This window comes from Nicotiana tabacum, chromosome 14, assembly GCF_000715075.1.
Source record: "Nicotiana tabacum cultivar K326 chromosome 14, ASM71507v2, whole genome shotgun sequence".
In the NCBI taxonomy this organism is placed as follows: Eukaryota; Viridiplantae; Streptophyta; class Magnoliopsida; order Solanales; family Solanaceae; genus Nicotiana; species Nicotiana tabacum.
Window position 1 is genome coordinate 32,608,902 of NC_134093.1, and position 958 is coordinate 32,609,859.

At 35.0% G+C, this 958-nt stretch overlaps 1 protein-coding gene across 1 annotated transcript; it reads right to left on the reverse strand.

Moving 5' to 3' along the window:
* Positions 1-8: 8 nt before the first annotated feature.
* Positions 9-317, reverse strand: LOC107830956 (monothiol glutaredoxin-S10-like). Its single transcript, XM_016658654.2, has one exon. The coding sequence runs from the start codon at positions 315-317 to the stop codon at positions 9-11; it is 309 nt and encodes a 102-aa protein (XP_016514140.1).
* Between the last annotated feature and the right edge of the window lie 641 nt (positions 318-958).

Genomic DNA, 958 nt, shown 5'->3' on the forward strand with positions numbered 1-958 from the left:
TTTCATTACTAAAGCCAGAGAGCTCCTGCATCTTTAAGCATCTTTTTGAGTGAACCATTGATATGAAGAGTCATAACAGTGTTGGCTGAGCCCACAAATCTACCACCAATAAACACCGCCGGAACGGCCGGGCTACAGCCTAACCTGAGAAGAGATCTCTCCATTTCACGACCATTGATATCTTCATCAAGTTCATAAATCATAGGGCTAACACCTTGTTCGTAAAATAACCTCTTAATTGCATGGCACATGCAACATGAACTCTTGCTGAATATCACTACTGCCTTTTGCGATGCCACCTTCACTACACGATCCATATTAATTTTTTTTTAATATGAAAAACTTGAAATTTTTAGGGTTTGTTTATATTTTGTGATTTTTCTTGAAGTTGGAGTTGCTAGATAGTTAGAGAGAGTTGGTTTTGAGATGGTAATGAAAATGTCAAATGTATAAGGGATGTTTATATAGGGGTGGAAATAATGATACGAAGGTGGTGGGATTTGGATATGTGATGAATAGTTTATTGTATTTGAAGAAAAAAGGAGATGGGGAAAAGTGAAAATTCTTTAAGATATTTGGATAGATTCTAGATTCTTGATTATGCCACGGTACAACTATATGAAAAATTCTGTTTCTTTGCTTTGATGGTAGGTTTAGGTTTGCAAGAGCCAAGAACTATATATATGGCCCCCTTAGCCCTAATTGTGAAAATGACACCTATCCCACATTCCCATTTCCTACTATTACGTCATGCTTTTACTTTTTTTTAAAAAAAATAGTTTCTTATTTAGTATTCGATAATCACATTGAGATTCGATTAAATTCTGATTAGTGCGGGAGAATAAGATAAAATACTCCTTAATAAAGACGATTATATATTCATGATTCGATTTTGAAGCCTCTATGAAGGAATACACCACCATAATCCTCGTTGGTCATGCTTTTACTTAGTTATGTG

Excerpts from the sequence above, each read along its gene's own strand:
- LOC107830956 (XM_016658654.2), bottom strand. The coding sequence starts at position 317 with ATGGATCGTGTAGTGAAGGTGGCATCGCAAAAGGCAGTAGTGATATTC.